General features: G+C 44.3%; 1 protein-coding gene across 5 annotated transcripts in view; it reads left to right on the top strand.

Moving 5' to 3' along the window:
* Positions 1 to 7,934: 7,934 nt before the first annotated feature.
* The window catches only part of arid1b (AT-rich interactive domain 1B), a 34,373-nt gene continuing 23,263 nt past the window's right edge, over positions 7,935 to 19,044 (top strand). For 2 of the 5 annotated variants that reach the window (XM_072362038.1, XM_072362036.1), the window contains exons 1-3: positions 7,935 to 9,068; positions 12,767 to 12,958; positions 16,652 to 16,795. In XM_072362038.1, the coding sequence (XP_072218139.1) occupies positions 8,001 to 9,068; positions 12,767 to 12,958; positions 16,652 to 16,795 (1,404 nt within the window). In that variant the 5' untranslated portion in view covers positions 7,935 to 8,000. The remainder of the gene's footprint in view (positions 9,069 to 12,766; positions 12,959 to 16,651; positions 16,796 to 19,044) is intronic. The other 3 variants (XM_072362037.1, XM_072362039.1, XM_072362040.1) reach the window with 3 other exon arrangements.

Genomic DNA, 19,044 nt, shown 5'->3' with positions numbered 1-19,044 from the left:
CTGCTCACTAACTTACCTGCTCACTAACCTACCTTCTCACTAACTTACCCGCTCACTAACCTACCTGCTCACTAACTTACCTGCTCACAAACCTACCTGCTCACTAACGTACCTGCTCCCTAACCTACCTGCTCACTAACTTACCTGCTCACAAACCTACCTGCTCACTAACGTACCTGCTCCCTAACCTACCTGCTCACTAACTTACCTGCTCACTAAAATACCCGCTCACTAACATACCCGCTCACCAACTTACCTGCTCACTAACTTACCTGCTCACTAACCTACCTGCTCACTAACTTACCTGCTCACTAACCTACCTGCTCACTAACGTACCTGCTCACTAACTTACCCGCTCACTAACCTACACCCGCACTAACCTACACGCGCACTAACCTACCTGCTCACTAACCTACCCGCTCACTAACCTACTTGCTTACTAACCTACCTTCTCACTAATATACCCACTGACGAACTTACCTGCTGACTAACCTACCCGCTCAATAACTTACCTGATTATTAACCTACCTGTTTCCTAACCTACCTGCTAACTAACTTACCTGCTCACTAACCTACCTGATCACTAACTTACCACCTCAAAACCTACCTGCTCACTAACCTAACCACTCACTAACCCACCTTCACACTAACCTACCTGCGCACTAACCTACCTGCTGACTAACTTACCCGCTCACTAACCTACACGCTCAGTAACCTACCTGATCACTAACTTACCCGCTCACTATCCTCCCTGATGACTAACCTACACGCTCACTAACCTACCTGCTTACTAACCTACCCGCTCACTAACCTACCCGCTCACCAACTTACCTGCTCACTAACTTACCTGCTCACTAACCTACCTGCTCACAAACCTACCCACTGACGAACTTACCTAATGACTAACCTACCCGCTCACTAACCTACACGCGCACTAACCTACCTGCTCACTAACCTTTCCGCTCACTAACTTACCTGCTCACTAACTTACCCGCTCACTAACCTACCTGATGACTAACCTACCTGCTCACTAACCTACCTGATCACTAACCTACCTGCTCACTAACCTTTCCGCTCACTAACCAACCTGCTCACTAACTTACCCGCTCACTATCCTACCTGATGACTAACCTACCTGCTCACTAACCTACCTGATCACTAACCTACCCGCACACTAACCACCTGCTCACTAACTTACCTGCTCACTAACCTACCTGATCACTAACTTACTCGCTCACTAACCTACACGCGTACTATCCTACCTGATGACTAACCTACCCGCTCACTAACCTACCCGCTCACTAACCTACCTGCTCACTAACGTACCTTCTCACTAACCTACCCGCTAACGAACTTACTTGCTCACTAACTTACCTGCTCATTAAGCTACCTGCTCACTAACCTACATGCTCATTAGCCTACCTGCTCACTAACTTACCTGCTCAATAAAATACCCGCTCACTAACCTACCCGCTCACTAACCTACCTGCTCACTAACGTACCTTCTCACTAACCTACCCGCTAACTAACTTACTTGCTCACTAACTTACCTGCTCACTAACTTACCTGCTCACTAAAATACCCGCTCACTAACCTACCTGCTCACTAACTTACCTGCTCACTAACCTACCTGCTCACTAACCTACCTTCTCACTAACTTACCCGCTCACTAACCTACCTGCTCACTAACTTACCTGCTCACAAACCTACCTGCTCACTAACGTACCTGCTCCCTAACCTACCTGCTCACTAACTTACCTGCTCACAAACCTACCTGCTCACTAACGTACCTGCTCCCTAACCTACCTGCTCACTAACTTACCTGCTCACTAAAATACCCGCTCACTAACCTACCTGCTAACTAACTTACCCGCTCACTAAGCTTCCTGCTTACTAACTTACCCACTCACTAACCTACAAGCTCACTAACCTACCTGCTCACTAACCTACCTGATCACTGACTTACCAACTCAAAACCTACCTGCTCACTAACCTACCCGCGCACTAACCTACACGCTCACTAACCTACCTGCTCACTAACATACCTGCTCACTAAATTACCAACTCAAAACCTACCTGCTCACTAACCTACCCGCGCACTAACCTAACCACTCACTAACCCACCTTCACACTAACCTACCTGCGCACTAACCTACCTGCTGACTAACTTACCCGCTCACTAACCTACACGCTCAGTAACCTACCTGATCACTAACTTACCCGCTCACTATCCTCCCTGATGACTAACCTACCCACTGACGAACTTACCTAATGACTAACCTACCCGCTCAATAATTTACCCGCTCACTAACCTACATGCTCACTAACCTACCTGCTCACAAACCTACCTGATCACTAACCTACCCGCACACTAACCACCTGCTCACTAACTTACCCGCTCACTAACCTACCTGCTCACTAACTTACCCGCTCACTAACCTACACGCGCACTAACCTACCTGCTCACTAACCTTTCCGCTCACTAACTTACCTGCTCACAAACCTACCCACTGACGAACTTACCTAATGACTAACCTACCCGCTCAATAATTTACCCGCTCACTAACCTACATGCTCACTAACCTACCTGCTCACAAACCTACCTGATCACTAACCTACCCGCACACTAACCACCTGCTCACTAACTTACCCGCTCACTAACCTACCTGCTCACTAACTTACCCGCTCACTAACCTACACGCGCACTAACCTACCTGCTCACTAACCTTTCCGCTCACTAACTTACCTGCTCACAAACCTACCCACTGACGAACTTACCTAATGACTAACCCAACAGCTCCATGTAGAAGAATCCTGAGCAGCTGACCCTCAGTCGGAGGTTTGTAGCCTTTCACAGTCTTTCACAGTCTTTAGGACCTCCCTGTTGTTTCTATGCAGGGAAACAAACATCATGTTAATGAAACTGAAACTGAAATAAATGAATAATCTTGTTTTCTGTGGGCTGCAGATTCTCACCCCCAGTTAATTCTCCTCCACGGTTCATCAAAAACTAAAAGGGAAAAGAAAAATGAAAAGACTTCATTGTATGACTTCAGATTTTCAAATAATGACTTTTGGTTGATTGAGGACACGTACGTGCAGGTGGAGGTGGAGATGAATCTTGTCCCATAACTGAAAAAGGTGGAGGAGGAAAGAAACAATGTACACTTGTTTAGATTAATCTGTTTGTCCATCTAAATAATAAAGTAATTGTAAAGTAAAGTATTTGATAGAGGACACGTACACAAAGTACATGCAGGTCGAGGTGGAGGTTTAGATAAAAAATGGAGTGGAGGTGGAGGATGAGATGAATCTTGTCCCATAACTGAAAAACAGTTTACTCATGTTTAGATGAATCTATTTTTTCTTTTGAAGAACACATTGGTATCAAACACATGAAGAAATATATCATAAAACATTCATCTCTCTTAACAAAGTAACTGTTAAAACCGACAGAAAACTTAAATCTGTTATTTTCCAATATTCAATAAATATACTGAAATCATCATATAAATATTAAATAAGTTGGGTAGTGAAATTTTTTTATTTCAAAATTTGAATAACATGTTATTCTTATTATTTTAATATTTTATGTAAACATAATGAAATTACAATTTATCTGGCTCAAACATCAAGAAAAACATTTAAATGATTTAACTTGAACTAAATACATTAAATGTAATAGTAAATTAGTTAATCCAGTCATCATTATATCTAAATTTTATTCACACTCTGATCAAATGCAAAAAGATTTGAAACCTGATAAACTCACATTAGATGTTTTTAAAGGAAGTTTCATGATTTGGTTTTACAATCTGAGACAAACTACTATTAATGCAGCTTTGGACATTATAAAATAATCCTACCTTCTTCGAGCTGAGCTGAAGCTTCAGATGCAGACAGATGTCAGGGTGTGACTGAGAATGTTGTTCACAGGGTTTTTATAACCATCCATGTAGTCTTAGTTTCACTTTCACTTTATATGAAAGCTGATTCACCACAAAGTCTCTTAAGGTCTCTGATTACTGTCATCAGGCCTGTTTTCTGAACATTTATTTGAAGGTAAAATATAACAGCTCATTAGCATCATTACTAAGCATCAACACTGAGCAAACGGTCCTCATTTTATTTACCTGGTTGCAGAATGTGTTTAAATGTTATCTTATTATCCTCTTAAATCAGAACATTTTGAAGTCTGAAGAATTGATTTTAACACTGATAATCACATAACAATAACACACCCTTTCTATGCACTAGAAAAACAACACTCAGCACATGCTAAAGGAGAATTAATAATTTTCCATCACACACTGATAATTTGAGCTTAAAAAAGAACTGTTGTAGAGCTATAATGGTTAAGTGGTGACTGGACTAAAAAAATACTGACAGAGGAGGCGAGTTAAGAAGGTTTATTGATGCTTGGGAAAAAAAATCTGGAAGGAATACTAGTACTTACTGCTGACTCTGCCTGACTCTCCTCTCCAGGGAGACACAACAGCAGGGTGGATGCAGGAAGGTGGCAGGTGAGGGGGTCCGAGTTCTGGGAGCCAAAGTTCCTTCTCCAAACAGATGATTCAGAAAGCCTGGTGAGGAACACAGGAGTCCAGATCCACAAAAACAAGTTCAGGGAGTAAGTAAGATCAAATCCAGGTCTGGTCTAAGAGTTCCACAGAAATCCAAACATACAATCCAAAAGTATTCATCCAAAGGCAAAAATCCAGGAAGCAGGCAAAAGGTCCAGACAGGGCAGGCAGGTCAAAAACTTGCAGAACCGATCAGGGGCTGGGCGGAGATCAGGATTAAAAACATGTCCAGGGTCAGACAGAGAGGAGATGAACCAAAGAAGGTCGGCACACCGAGCTGGAGACCATGACAAGAGCTGAATGTTTCAGAGCCATCTACTTTAGATTAGTTTTACTGTCTGTAACCATCCATGTAGTCTTGGTTTCACTTTTACTTTACATGAACTGACAAACCACAAAGTCTCTTAGGGTCTCTGATCAACACATCAACACTGAGCAAATTGTCCTCATTTTATTGACCTGGTTGCAGAATGTATTTAAATGTTCATCTTATTATCCTCCTAAATCAGAACATTTTAAAGTCTGAAGAATTTATTTTAACACTGATAATTACAGCTTAAAGATAAGAACTGTTGTAGAGCTGAATGCTTGAGACCCACCTACTTCAGATTACTTTACTTCCTGTAATTCACCTTTTTTAAAACCTTTTTAGTAGTGTAGATATGCTCATTCATTTCTTCATGTCTTTGAACCGTTTTTATCTCAGTGTTTGTCTGCTTCATAAAGAACACAACAAAACCGTGGACATATCTGTCAGCTGACAGGTTTTCATCTGTTCATGGTGAGAAACTGCTGAGTGGTTGGTTCAGGCTGTGAGATGAGCTGCTACTGTAATTTAGATGTTTTTACATCACACTCAGAGTGTTTCTAAAGGTGAGTGTGTCATCGACTGCAGAGCTGCATTCAGTAAAATTACTTATTTCTCTGGTGTCTAACAACTTGGTCACTTATACAATAGAAAAGTTTGCTTTTAACGTCCACTGCTTTAATATTTGTGTGTAACAGAACACTGAGTTTATCATAAAAAGTTTCTGTAATGTCTTTTTCTTGTCTGACTTCCTGTCTGAACCACTTATTTCCTGTGTGAAACTCAGTGCTTTGATTTTCACTTCCTCCACTATCAATCACTAAAGTTTAGCTACGATGAGAGAATCTGGAAATCCCCCGGCGCAGCCGTGCTTCTGTCTGTATAAACAGTCGTTGTATCTGAAATAGTTTGTGGGGAGACAGAACTGAAGAATATTATTTCCCATTCAACCCACAAACTAGCAACTTTTTGGTGTTTTAGAGATGTTGAAGTTATAACTGTGACTAAAAAGTGCCTGAATACGAAAACATGTGAGTGGTCCTCAGAAAGAAGAAATAAGAGTTTGTTACTTCGGGGTTCATTTATAAAGTTATTCAGCTTTTACCAGTTATCTTACAAATCATATGTCCATGCATTTAAAGTATTTACAACACAGCTGAAAAGCTTTGAACATGAACAGCTTCACATAAATTTGGATTTCTGAACACAGTATTTTGTCATCATGTTTACCAGCAGATGTTCTTTCATCTGTTGCATCAAAGTCCATCCTGTTATCCACATGATGGTTTCAGTTTCAGAGCTGTGCAATAAACTGATACTGTTATCAAAGTTTAATCATAATATAAGGAATTAAAATATGTATTTCTCCGATTATATTGAATTCATCTGACTTTGGGTCGTATGCAGCCATTTAAGTATTTAGTTTCAGTTTTTATTTGTTCAAACGTTCATATCTATAAACTCTGTGATTTAAGGTTAAGATTTAGATCAGATTTATTGTCATGTAGATAAAGGGAAATACACAAAATTACTCCTCCGCATTTAACCCACCCAGGTTGGAACCTGTTGAACAAACACATGGAGACAGACGCCATACACCGGAGCGGTGGGCAGCCAATCGCAGCGCCCGGGGAGCATGGGGGTACGGTGCCTTGCTCAAGGGCACCTCGGCCGTGGCAAGGAGGTGGACAGGCCTATAGCCCTAATCCTAAATCCACCACCCCCTGCTGCTTCTTCAGAACTAAAAACTAATTTTAACAACTTTATATGACAATTTCTTTAAGCCTAATTTGGACTGAAAACATTAAATCAAGCCTCAAAAATCACTTTGTATTTATGGGGACACAATAACTGTCCCCACATTTACAAAAGTCCCCATGAGGTGATGTGCTTTCACATTTAGGTCCCCATTATGCGTCAAAACAAGAACACACACACACACACACTGATCGTTTGGCTGCAGTGACGCTGAGCTCCAGCAGAGGGCAGCATGCTGTTACTTTCTGTTGTTTCCAGGTCGCGCTGCTGCTTCAAATCTTTATTTCAATCCATCAACACACAAGTTAGAAATAAAAGTAAAATTTAAAGTAAAAGTAAATACAGTAAGTGAGAGAACTTCCACTGATATTTGATACTCAGACAAAGTTTAGTCCCACTGAACCCAAACAACAAAGAAGAAAAACAGATTTCTGTTGTCCCAGAAATGGATGGATATTTATAATAAACAATATAATATAGAAATATAATATAATATAATATAATATATATATATAATATATAATATAATTATATCATAACTGCCTTGAATGAGATTATTTATGGTTTGAGTTGGATTATAACCGGTTTCACTTGGATTGCAACTGGTCTGAAACGGATTATATATGGTTTTAACTGGATTATAATTGGTTTATATTGTTTGAGATGCAGTATAATTAGTTTGAGTTGGACTATAGTGTGATTTGGATTGTAACTGGTTTGAAATAGATGATATATGTATGAGTTGGATCACGGCTGATTTAGTTGGATTATAATTGATTCAAATTGAATTATAATCAGTCTGAGTTGGATTATAACCGGTCTGAAGTGGACTGTATGTTTGAAGTGCTTTCACATGACATTTGTTGTGATTTGGTGCTTTATCATTAAAACTAAGTAGCAATAAGGAAGACTCCGTGTTTCTGATTGGTGGTGCAGCAGCAACGTGTTTATTTGTGGGTGAACAGTATTGATTTATGGAGGTAATCTGCTTTGTATGAATGCATTACTTTAAAATACATTCAGGGAACCACAGCTCTGACTTTTTTCAAACAAAAACTCGTCGTGCCCGCTGCCCGCAGTCCCAGGGAACACGCAATAGCTGCCAGGGCCACGCGCACCTGATCAGGCGTCATTTGTGGCATTGTAAGGTCAGATGAAGTCGTTGAAGTTCCCAACAGAAGTTGAGACCAGCAGGACTGTCACCCACCGGCTGAGGTCCACTCCACGGAATGAATAACGAACCGTGGAGGGATCCAAGCCGGACCCGGGGAGCAGAGACACCACCGCTGGACAGAATGAAGCAGGGTCGGTCAGCGGGGACAAAACACTGGGCTCCTTCCCAGATATGACGGATGGAGACGGACACGGAGACGGACATCCTCCGGGGGCTTAAAAGTGGAAACATCGGAATTAGTGGCGGAGCTACAGCTGCTGATGTCGGACCCCCTCCTCCATCATCATCGTCATCATCATCATCCCATTATACACCTTCTCCGTTCAGCCAGTTTATCCGGCAGCACCAGCGCCAGTGGAAAACCCACAACAATAATATCATAAACAACAACAACAACATCCAGCAGGACCAGGTGGAGCATCAGGGACGGAGCGGCGGCGGCAGGCAGCACAATGAAGGCGGAGAAAACGTCCTCCTGGCGGGGAGCAGCCGAGCAGAGGAGCTTCATCAGCAACACCAGCTGAATCACAAGGAGGAGAAGGAGGAGGAGCAGCAGCGGATGGATGCCAGCCTGAGATCAGCCACCAACAGCACCAACAGCAACCCTCCTCCAACTGGGACCAGTTCCGAGTTTAATCATTATTATGGGAATGGAAGAGGAGGGCCTTGCTTTGATCAACATGGCGGACAACAAAGCCCAGGGACTGGGGTAACGGCGGCGCACACGGCACACAGCACCATGGATCAGGTCCACAACTCCCACGAAGGCTATAACAACAACAACCCGTACCACCACTACCCGAATTACCGACCCGGATACGGGAATAGTGGCTATGGAGGCATGATGAGCCCCTCCCGACAGGGGAACAACTTGATGGGCCTGGGCAGTGGCAGCTCAGTCGCTGCTAACCCCAGCAAAGCGGCTATGGCTGCTACCAGCTCCCCGGCTGGAGGCGCCGGAGGATTTCCGCGGTTTTCCGGACATGGCCAGCACCAGCAGCATCCATCTGGGGCTACGCCAACTTTGAATCAGTTATTAACGTCTCCGAGCCCGATGATACGCGGTTATGGAGGCGGATATCCAGATTACAGTAATCCCTCTGCACAGCAGCAGCAGCCGGGCGTGGGGCTGGCTAAAGACACTGGCTCCCAGTACGGCTCGGCGGCTCATGGCTGGGGAGGACAGCTAAGAAATCATCCGACCATGAGCCCGGGGAACAACGGACAAAGCGGTGGCAGATCCCAGGTAATTAACACGATGTTACAGTTACTGTTAACAACTACAAACGTTCATCTTCGCGCAGCTAGCCTGCTAGACAGCCGTTATGCTAACGCGCATAGCTAACGACAGTTAGCTAAGGAGCTAGCTGTTTTTTTTATTTATTTGCATTGCTGAAGACTTCATTTACAGAACACGACACGCAAATTTGAACATTTTGTAACTATTATCAAAATAAACACTCGTCTTCAGTTCATTAGTTGCGCTAGTAACAACAGATGGTGATCACTGAAGTACGTATTATTCAGTTATATCCGTGTTTTCGATACCGTGTCCAAGGTGACTCCGTTTTTAGCTTGCTAGGCTAAGCTAGTTAACCGTTAGTATTTTAGCCGTACAGGCCTGAAGAAGCTTCACGTTTACCAGCAACCCTGATACGGGAATATATGTGAATTAGATTAATAGCGGGATTATTAAAGTCAGTTTGGGAACATTAAGATCTGATGACAGAGGCCGACATTCAGCTGACAGCTCCTTCACTTTTGACACCAACTAACCGCTTCTCTTATGCTAATTAGCGTCTCTTTTGATGTGATTAATCGCGTCACCGGTTGTTAGGTCCGGTTGTTTTCTTGTACTCTATTCACCCGCTTTGCCAGCAAACAGAAAGTAATTCTAAGAGAAATCTGGTTTGATTTATCGTTGGTTTGCTTCGACCTGCTGTGGTTTGCTTTAGCCAATGATATGGCCTCAGGTTTCCTGGCAGAGCGCCCATTATGTCCCCATCCACACACTGGAGCCCTGACCTTCACACATGCAGATTAGCCATGTGCCCATCACCACCGGCACAACACTGGAGCTAAATACACAGCTGGAGCTGCACAGCTGGTCTTAGAATATGTTTGTAACGTCAGGAAACAGAAAACAGCCATGAGGAGATTATTGAATCGAATGCTTTGTTTTGGCTAAAATCTCACAACTTAATTTTTATGATTAAAGGTAAGTTTCTGTTAACCTTATTCTGATGTCAGGAGGGTAATTTGGTCTTTGGTCAGAATTAATTGGACACATCAGGGTTCTAATATTGATGTCAAACTATTTTTAAAGTTAACCCTGAGTTTCCTGTGTCCTGTTCTTTTTAAAAAGCTCGACTTTAAGCTCGACGGTGGGCAGATCTGTTGGTTTTAATATTAGCAACCGTCAGTCACAGGATCAGTCGGATGCTTTGATTGGTTGATGCCTTTTGTTGCTGCTTGAAAAAGTCGAACTTTTCTCAACTTTCCACCAGAATCTGCAGAAATCTGAGAAAGCAAAGTAACAAACTCAGAATTCAGTTTGGCATTGAAAGGCGCAGTGAACACACAGCATGAATCCTGATTCTGATTCAGCAGAAACGACGTCTCAAAGCATCAGGATTGAAAGTCTAAATTCCTCTAGATGTTGTGGTTTAAAGTTAGCTGTGCAGTGGGATGCAGCCGACTGAAAGTGGCCGACGCTGTCAGCAGAACAGGCTGCTTTTCTGTGTTTTATACGTTAGAAAACAGTCATTTTTGGGTTTTTTCACACAGCATGAATCCTGATTCAGATTCAGCAGAAACGACGTCTCAAAGCATCAGGATTGAAATTCTAAATTCCTTTATTGTCACTAAACAAAATTAAGTGAAATGTCTTGATTAAAATGCTGCGGTTTAAGTTAGCAGTGGGATGCAGCCGACTGAAAGTGGCTTTTCTGTGTTTTATACGTTAGAAAACAGTCATTTTTGTTTTTTTTTGCCCAGATCAGACTCAACATGAGTGTCTGGATGAATCCTGGAACTATCAGGAGCTGCTGGTTTCTTTTTGTCATTCTGGTTAGATTTCACTTTGAATGTTGGAGTGATGAAACAGCAGAGAAATGAGTCCAGACCTTTATCTTTCTGTCTCTGTGACACTCAGTGTGGTTAAACTGAACCAAATTGTCAGATTGGTCCATTCTGTGCAGCCTTTTGACTGATCTGGGATCCAAACTGTCAGATCTTTGACGGCCCAGCTGCCCGTGCTTCTGTTTACATCTGGATTATCGGTCAGGCCGCCTCCACACCTGTTTGTTTACTCTCCTCAGCTGACTGATGGAAGCACGTCCACAGAGGAGATTAAAGAGTGAAATCCATCTGCAGTTTCTATTTATAGCTGCAGTGAAACATCTGTCCCCGCTGCTCTCACCTGCTGTGATGTCAGTGTGTCAGATACAGTGTGAATATTAAAGTGCATCCAGGCTGGTCGATCACGTGCTGCTGCAGATGTTCTGGAGCCTCCTTCTCTTTGGATTAATCAGCAGCATCAACCACCGAACATCATTTTGAAGCAGCATTTTAACTTTTCGGTCGTATAAATCATTTTCAGACACGGAGCGTGTAACATTGCTGTTAAACAGACGAGTGTTCAGTCATGGAAACATCTGGATTAACCTGCAGGGGCCTGAACTTTCCGTTAAGCTTGTTTGTTCTGTTTCTGCTGATGGACACCCAGTAAATCTGAGCCTCTTTGGTCCCATATCTTCTCCCATCACTGGTTCTTCCCCTTCTCTGTGAACAGAACTCTGCTTCCATCCACACTGAGCTACATTCCTGCTTCTTCTCATCAGAATCAAACTGCTGATCCTCATTCAGATAAATTCAGAGCATCTCTGAGAAGAAACACAGAAATCGGGATTCAAATTTGATAAGTTGTGCAGCCCTAATAGACACCCAGTAAATCTGGACCTTTTGGGTCCCTTAGTGTTCGGTCGAATAGTAAAAGAAAATATTTGCTTTTGTATCTTTGTCAACTTCAATGAAAAGTTCTTGAGGACTTACAAAAAGACTCTGAAACTCCAGATGTTCAGTAAAACTTCTCCAGAAACAGCTGCAGATGCTTCATCTGGTGGATCTGATCATGTTGTTACAGGAAGCTTCTCTCATATATCGGAGATAATGTAGAATATTACTTTATTATCAGAGTTTGGAAGTGAAAAATGAAGATAAAAAGGTAAATATAGTTCTGTCACAGGCTGCTCATCCTCCTGTCCTCATATTTATGAATCACAGTTAGAACGACTGGAGGAAAACGATGGAGCGCCGCCATAAAAGCTGCAGCTGCAAGGCATTCTGGGACAGAATGAGCTCCTTTCTCTCATAAAGGACGGTCCGGTGTTTCCTAAAGGAGATCCTTAAGGAAGCATAGGAGCTCCTTTCCTTGGTATTTGGAGGATTCAGACAGCTCTGATCATGGCTGCTGCTCACAGACTTCCAGCTCAGTCTGGAAGGTTCCTGAAGGAAAGAGACTATTGGACTTTATGTTAATACAGCAGCCCTGATACAGACAAGACTTGTAGTCTTGGGACTTGTAGTCCTGGGACTTGTAGTCCTGGGACTTGTAGTCTTGGGACTTGTAGTCCCGGGACTTGTAGTCCCGGGACTTGTAGTCCCGGGACTTGTAGTCCCGGGACTTGTAGTCTTGGGACTTGTAGTCTTGGGACTTGTAGTCCTGTTTAAACTGCAGTTAAACAGGTTTAGGTTTGAAATTACTTTACAGGAATCATAGCAGGTAACAAAAGAACTAAAAGATGATACTGAGAGACAGAATATCTGCCTCTGAGCTGAATGTCGAGAAAATATGAAAAAAATTACTGAGTTTAAACTTAAGACTTTCAGAAAGTCATATCAGTTGAAATTGTGCCTCATCATCGGATCATTTACTTTTCTCAGGTGGCGAACATGGACCCGATGGCGATGAAGCGCTCTCAGCTCTACGGGATGAGCAACAATCCGTACTCCCAGCAGCAGGGGGCGCCGTACCCTGGCCAGCCCTATGGCTCCCCCTCCCCCCACAGATACCCCATGGGGATGCCCAGCCGGGGGCAGATGGGCATGGCAGGGATGCAGTACCCTCAGCAGCAGGTAGGAGGCGCTTTGTGTGCTATCAGAGGTTTCTTGTTGTTCCAGGTCCTTTGCAGCCTGCAGAAAATAGAAGAAAGCTGGCAGAGAACAGAAGGAAGCTAGCAGAGAACAGAAGGAAGCTAGCAGAGAACAGAAGGAAGCTAGCAGAGACCAGAAGGAAGCTAGCAGAGACCAGAAGGAAGCTAGCAGAGACCAGAAGGAAGCAAATAGAGAACAGAAGGAAGCTAGCAGAGACCAGAAGGAAGCTAGCAGAGACCAGAAGGAAGCTAGCAGAGACCAGAAGGAAGCTAGCAGAGACCAGAAGGAAGCAAATAGAGAACAGAAGGAAGCTAGCAGAGACCGGAAGGAAGCTAGCAGAGACCAGAAGGAAGCTAGCAGAGACCAGAAGGAAGCAAATAGAGAACAGAAGGAAGCTAGCAGAGACCAGAAGGAAGCTAGCAGAGACCAGAAGGAAGCTAGCAGAGACCAGAAGGAAGCAAATAGAGAACAGAAGGAAGCTAGCAGAGACCAGAAGGAAGCTAGCAGAGACCAGAAGGAAGCTAGCAGAGACCAGAAGGAAGCTAGCAGAGACCAGTAGGAAGCTAGCAGAGACCAGAAGGAAGCAAATAGAGAACAGAAGGAAGCTAGCAGAGACCGGAAGGAAGCTAGCAGAGACCAGAAGGAAGCTAGCAGAGACCAGAAGGAAGCAAATAGAGAACAGAAGGAAGCTAGCAGAGACCAGAAGGAAGCTAGCAGAGACCAGAAGGAAGCTAGCAGAAAACAACAGGAAGCTAGCAGAGAACAGAAGGAAGCTAGCGGAGACCAGAAGGAAGCTAGCAGAGACCAGAAGGAAGCTAGCAGAGACCAGAAGGAAGCAAATAGAGAACAGAAGGAAGCTAGCAGAGAACAGAAGGAAGCTAGCAGAGACCGGAAGGAAGCTAGCAGAGACCAGAAGGAAGCAAATAGAGAACAGAAGGAAGCTAGCAGAGACCAGAAGGAAGCTAGCAGAGACCAGAAGGAAGCTAGCAGAAAACAGCAGGAAGCTAGCAGAGACCAGAAGGAAACTAGCAGAAACCAGAAGGAAGCTAGCAGAGAACAGAAGGAAGCTAGCAGAAAACAGCAGGAAGCTAGCAGAAAACAGCAGGAAGCTAGCAGAGAACAGAAGGAAGCTAGCAGAGACCAGAAGGAAACTAACAGAGAACAGAAAGGAATGAATGGTTCATGTTAACAAACCTTTCTTAAAGTATTTCTTATCTGATTACACGGTGGAATGATTGACAGAAAACTCCATTGCCTAAATAACTGTTTGCTGCAGCCTTAGCTGGAGCCGATTTAAAAACCATTGCAGAGTCATTTAAACGCGTTCCAGCTGCAGTCAAAGAGCAGATGTTAGCAGATTTTTCTTGACCGTCTTTGGCTTCAATAGAAGCTCTTGGATCATGTGGTTCTGTTAGCTTTGTGTCAGTTTTAGGCCCATGTAGGTGTTAACTCGGAGGGCTTTGAGGATAAACGTGAGGAAATTGGTGAAGCAGCAGATGAATGTTGGTAAAGGGGTTGGTGAGCTGTTGAACTGCAGCACAGAACGATGGAGCCATCGATGCCATCAGACCACACGGCTGCTGCAGAGCGGGTCGGGCCCAGCCGGTCTGGGCTCGGACTATTTTTAGACACCAGACTGCTGGCGTGGGTTTGGAGCTCCTGCTGAGAGTCGACTGGCTTCATTGGCTTTGTTAGCAGTTTCTGACGGGGAGAGCATGTTGGAGTCAGAATTAATCCAAATAAATGTTTGTTTCTTTTAAAATCAGAAGAAATGGATTTAAGGACAGTAAAAATATTGAATGATAGAATCCACCCTTAAAGACCTAAATATCCTTTAGTTTCTGGGGCCTTCTGTGCACATTTTGAATGATCTGGAGACGAAAGCCCGCTTCCTCACATTAAAGTGGATCTGCTGGAAATGTGATCAAAGCTATGAACACCGTCTGATCACTCGCTGTCATTTTCTTTGGGTGATTTTATGTCAGTTTTTGATTTGAAATCTGTCTCTATAACAGCTGTAAAAGCTTTAAAGTGTGCAGGTCTGATGTAGAATTAATGAGGGCGAGTGTCCACAGGTGTCCTTGTTTTTCTGGGTGAAAAATGCTGCTGATGAGCTCCACCCGAGTGTTGAAAATATGACCGTGTGCTTGTGTTAAAGAGGTCCTTCTGGTGACATTTCAACAGAAATTAGACACAATAAACCAATACTGCTCCCTCCATCATCTCAGGGACAGGTGGCTTCCAGGTGTGTGTGGTTCCTCAAGTCCTCAGGTGTGTTTTAGCGCAGGGAGAAAATACCGCGGCTTGCTTCTGTAGTTGAGGAGAGAAGCTGTGCCAATGAAAGTAAGGGAAGCTGTTCTGAGGCTGAAACCCAGAATAAACCATCAGAGACACGGGTCCAACCTTAGGATCACCAGCATCAGCTGTGTGCTGAGCTCTGTGAACTGGTAGGCCGAGGAAGACAGAAGAATCCTCACTGTGGTAAAGACGAATCCTCGAAGGCCCGTCCAGCAGATCAGAACCATCTTCAGGAGGCAGGTCTTTGTGGCAGCTGCAGCTCAGGAGGAAGAGCAGCCGCCCAGCGTCTTTGAGCAAGTGTTAAAAGCTACGGACCATTTAGCATCTGTCAGAGACTATTATCCACAGAAGACTTCATGAACAAAAATGCAGACGTTGCACTGCAACATGCTGCTAGTTAGCCACAAAAGTTAGCCACAGGAAGGACAGTTTACGGTTCACCAAAAAGTCCTTAAAGGACCGTTCCAAGAGGCTCGAGACTAAGATGTATCAGAGATGGCAAGAAGAAGGTGTGGCATAGAAACATGGTGGTGGAGGTGTTAATTACAAATGAATGAACATATCGGTGGCAGTTTGAGGTTCAGTGACTGTCAGCTGGTGTCTAACAGGCTCGAACTGATACACAACATCAGCCTCACGGTACCCGGAGGCCCGTTTGTCTCCTCATCATCACTTTTCATCTCCGGAAAACACAAACAGACCAGAGCTGATCTGAACTCTTCAAGGATGCATCAAAATGATTCAGTTTCACGGTGAACATCATACGTCAAACAGCTGGCATGCCGAGGTCAGAGGTCGCCGTTATGGGAGGTCTGCTGATGTCGGAGACACTGAGAAAACGTTCAAGTCTCACAGGAAGTCGGACACTTCCAGGACATTAGATACTCGGGTCACTTTCCAGGAACGCTGTTGTTCCACTGAAACACGACCAGTGTTTAACTCCACCGTCATCATTCAGCTGTATCTTCTTCATGACTTTGGCTTCACATTCAGCTCTACATACCACAATCCCCATCAGCCTCGGCTGCTGCGGCTGGAGGAGAAGCCAAGAACAGCTGCTCCTTTAGGCTCGTCCTGTTTGATCGAGGAGACGTTTGAGGTTTTCTTTTCTGCCTTTTAAAACGGAGGATCTGGTTGTGTGAACGGCAGGTTCTTTCCTCTGTGAGTACGGACATGTGGATCTCTGTATTTGGAGTTTGGACCTCCAGTGGAAATAAAGAAATCTCTGGTCTGCAGCAACCTTTACTGAGGTCTTGAATGGTGTATTTCTGCTCTGGGAGACTCGGATGAGGAGATTTTAGCAGCTGTTTAGTAACTGAAGTGTTCCACGTTGAGTAAAATGTGACCTGACGCCTCCTTTCTCTGATGTGTCCTCAGATGGGCTCTCAGTACCGTCCCCAGCAGCAGAACATGGGTGGTTACTGTCAGCCGGGTCAGCCACCATACTTTAGCCCCCCACAGCAGCAGCCCGCCGCCCCCAGCCAGCCGTCCTACATGCAGCCCCGCCCACTGCCGCAGCAGGTAGGCCTGAAACCGCTCAGCTCTTCACACTCCCTGCTGGAGGGGGTTCTCCAAGAAAAGCCCGAACCTTTCCTAGAGCTTTTACTTGGAAAGATGTTGGTTAAAACTTAAAAAAGTTTCACGATCTGCTCATCGGTTTTAAACATAAAAAATGAAAACTTTACTCTCGTAGTGTGAAAAATGCTGATCGGCTCCTCTGAACAGTCTGGCATCAAATGTTTAACGGCAGCTGGAGTGTCCAGAGTGTTTATCAGAGCTGAAATACTTCATAAATGACCTGCTGAGGTCTGTGTTAGAGGTCCAGGACAGAGAGGCCAGTCAGAGCAACAGTCTCTGCAGCAAGTTTGCTGTGGAAGAAGGTTTCTGAACAGAAAGTCAGTGGGTCCACATGATGAGATTAGCTGGATTACAGCTACAGTTGGGTTCTGCTCCTTATCTGAGGGTAATTATCCTTGGATATATGGCGGTGAATGAATGGAATCACTGGCACAAAGCGTGTCATACCCCGGTACCATAGGTGGCGCTGTCCCCATTTCAGCTATCGCTAATAGAGCCACTTCCTGTTGGCGTCTTCACCACCAACAGCAACAAACTCAGGCATTCAGAAAGATGGCGAACGCAGAGCGAGATGAAGCTGCGTCCCTCTCCATCTGTGATGAGCTGGTTATGGCACAGACGATGCACAACGGAGCATTCTCCATCCGTTGTTTCTTTCTTTCTGACGACAGCAACAGGAATATCGTCTCCTTCCGGGTGACGATCGCGGGAAAAAATCTGGAGCAGAACGCTCGATCCGATCGAGTTATCTCGGGGTCTTAATCCAATCGCAAGTAACCCGATCCGATTAGATTTCTTGTCAGATTAAGGTGTCTACATGAGCTGAATAACTCAATCTTATTGTAATTTAGCCATTAATCCGATCCGATGTAACCGCACTGAGTGTCAAGAAGCTCCCAGAGAGGTTTAACCAACAAGGCTTCAACAGGGCTTTGGTGAAGGGTCAGTTTCTGTATGTTCGAATGTTGGCTGAGGACACGCTGTCGTGCTGCTGTGGAGTTCAGGTGTGTTTACCTACGTCACCTGTCATCAACATCTGGACAGCTGCTGTGATTTAATGCAGGAACACAGACATAATGAAGCTGTTCCTCCAGTCAGAAACACTCCAGCTCTATAGATACAGATAGTTACTCTGTTGATCCCAGAGGGAAACAGGTTAGCAGTTAGCTGTAAGTTAGCAGCAGATGCTAGCAAACAATGGTTTCTCATCAGCAGTGATGGACCAAGCCGGAGATGTGCACAGCGTAACTCGTAGTAATGCATGTGAACCGTTAATTACTGCGTTTAAACATTTTGGATATATTAACCTCATTAAACAGTTGTACCTGGAGACCTCCATCTTTATCAGAAACATGCCGATAATGTAACGTTAGCACAGCGAGAGTGAGGAGAGGACCGGAGTTGTGTTGGAAACACACCTTAAACACAGCTGTAGGTTGTCTGAGTTACAGAACGGAACCGTTCAGCTAGAAAGCTTCAGCTAACAAAGTAATGTGGGAACAATAATGTTCATCTTTCAGAAAGGAACAGCAGTAACTCCTTAGAGGTTGGTGTACGTCATCTTCATTAGCTAAGCTGTTAGCGTTAGCTGCTGCTAAAGGAAGAAATAAATCAGTAAATAAACCATGAGGAGTTATTTCTCAGATGCTTCCATTTCCCTGCTCTGAAGTTCAGGCTCTGAGAGTTGGAACTGATCCTCTTTGTGGCTCAGTTCCTTCAGTCCAGCGTTGAACTGGACCAAGTTGTTAAAACAGTGGGATGAAATGTGTTTGCTGCACATTCACAGTCTTTAGCTAACTCTGCTGGAACATTAGCCTCAGATATAGTTTATCCACTGGGCTCTTATATCCTCTGAGGCTGCTGCTGGATGGAAGATGCATGCTCCTCAGTGCAGCTGACAGCAGAACATTTCCACCAGAAGCTGGCTTCATCCGTCCAGCAGGGTGGGTGTGAGTGGGCGGGGCTTAGCAGAGGAGGCGGGGCCAACTTAAGGAGTGACGAACTTTAGAAATGAAAATCAGAATGACTCGTTAAATGAGGAACTAAATAAATCCCAGGGTTGTGTTTTTGGGGAGTTTTATACCTGCTGGTGACTGCAGACGCCCTGATATCTGCTCCCAGGAACAGGAAGAAGGGATTTTACACAATATGTCACCTTTAAGTCGGAAGCGAAGGTCACCTATCCAACTGGA

Source organism: Leuresthes tenuis, unplaced genomic scaffold (assembly GCF_036924035.1).
Source record: "Leuresthes tenuis unplaced genomic scaffold, fLeuTen1.0.hap1 SCAF_13, whole genome shotgun sequence".
NCBI lineage: Eukaryota > Metazoa > Chordata > Actinopteri > Atheriniformes > Atherinopsidae > Leuresthes > Leuresthes tenuis.
Note: the sequence above shows the minus strand (reverse complement) of the source record. Positions and strands in the feature narration are given on the sequence as shown.